The following is a 956-nucleotide window of genomic DNA, read 5'->3' as shown; positions in this document are numbered from 1 at the left end:
AGTGATAGGTGATAGAATCCCACGAAATTGCATAAAAACACTTGTTTACCCCCCTCCATACTTAAATCAAACATTGTCCTCAATGTTTCAAACATAGACTCACATAAAAGCAAACAAACAAACAACAAACTAAGCATGGAAAAAGAAAATAGTAAAGGGAAAAGGTTAGAAACGCAAATCTGGGTTTGGATTGAAAGTTCCATCTTCACCTTGTTGAATGCATAGGTTGCCTCCCAAAAAGCACTTGCTTTAACGTCTTGTAGCTGGACAATGCCACTTTAATTAAACTCCAGGAGACCCCACGACATGGAGGGTGATATCATCTACTTCATGCTCCTCGAAATGCTCGTAATAAGGCTTTAACTGGTGTCCGTTCACTTGGAATTCATGGCCTGTCTTTAGACTTCGAATCTGGACTGCACCATAAAGAGATACGTTAGTAATAACAAACGGTCTAATCCACTTAGAACGTAACTTACCGGGAAACAAATGTAGACGGGAATTGAACAATAACACTTTTTTCCCTATGGAGAATGTTTTGCCATGAATCATCTTGTCATGGAAAGCCTTGGTCTTCTCCTTGTAAATGCGAGCATTCTCATACTCCTCGTTCCTTATCCCGTCGAGTTCATTCAATTGGAGCTTCCTATGAATTCCCGCTGCATCTAGGTCCATGTTGAACTTCTTGACTACCCAATGAGCTTTGTGCTCCAATTCAATGGGAAGATAGCATGGCTTGCCATAGATGAGCCGAAATGGGGATATCCCAATAGGTGTTTTGTAGGCCATACGATATGCCCACAGTGCATCATCTAAACGTAAGCTCCAATCCTTCCTTGTTGGTCCAACAGTCTTCTCCAAAATCTACTTGATTTCTCGATTAGAATCTCGGCTTGCCCATTGGTTTGAGGATGATAAGGTGTTGAGGCCTTATGCTTGACATTATACTTCTTGAG

General features: G+C 41.2%; 1 protein-coding gene across 1 annotated transcript; it reads right to left on the bottom strand.

Moving 5' to 3' along the window:
• Positions 1-282: 282 nt before the first annotated feature.
• LOC139190922 (uncharacterized) lies at positions 283-675 on the bottom strand. The gene is made up of 2 exons (XM_070811411.1): positions 480-675; positions 283-416 (listed from the first exon to the last, which is right to left on the bottom strand). The coding sequence occupies exons 1-2, from the start codon at positions 673-675 to the stop codon at positions 283-285; spliced, it is 330 nt and encodes a 109-aa protein (XP_070667512.1).
• Positions 676-956: the final 281 nt, after the last annotated feature.

Source organism: Malus domestica, chromosome 13 (genome assembly GCF_042453785.1).
Source record: "Malus domestica chromosome 13, GDT2T_hap1".
Lineage (NCBI taxonomy): Eukaryota > Viridiplantae > Streptophyta > Magnoliopsida > Rosales > Rosaceae > Malus > Malus domestica.
This window is presented reverse-complemented; position numbering and strand designations above follow the sequence as displayed.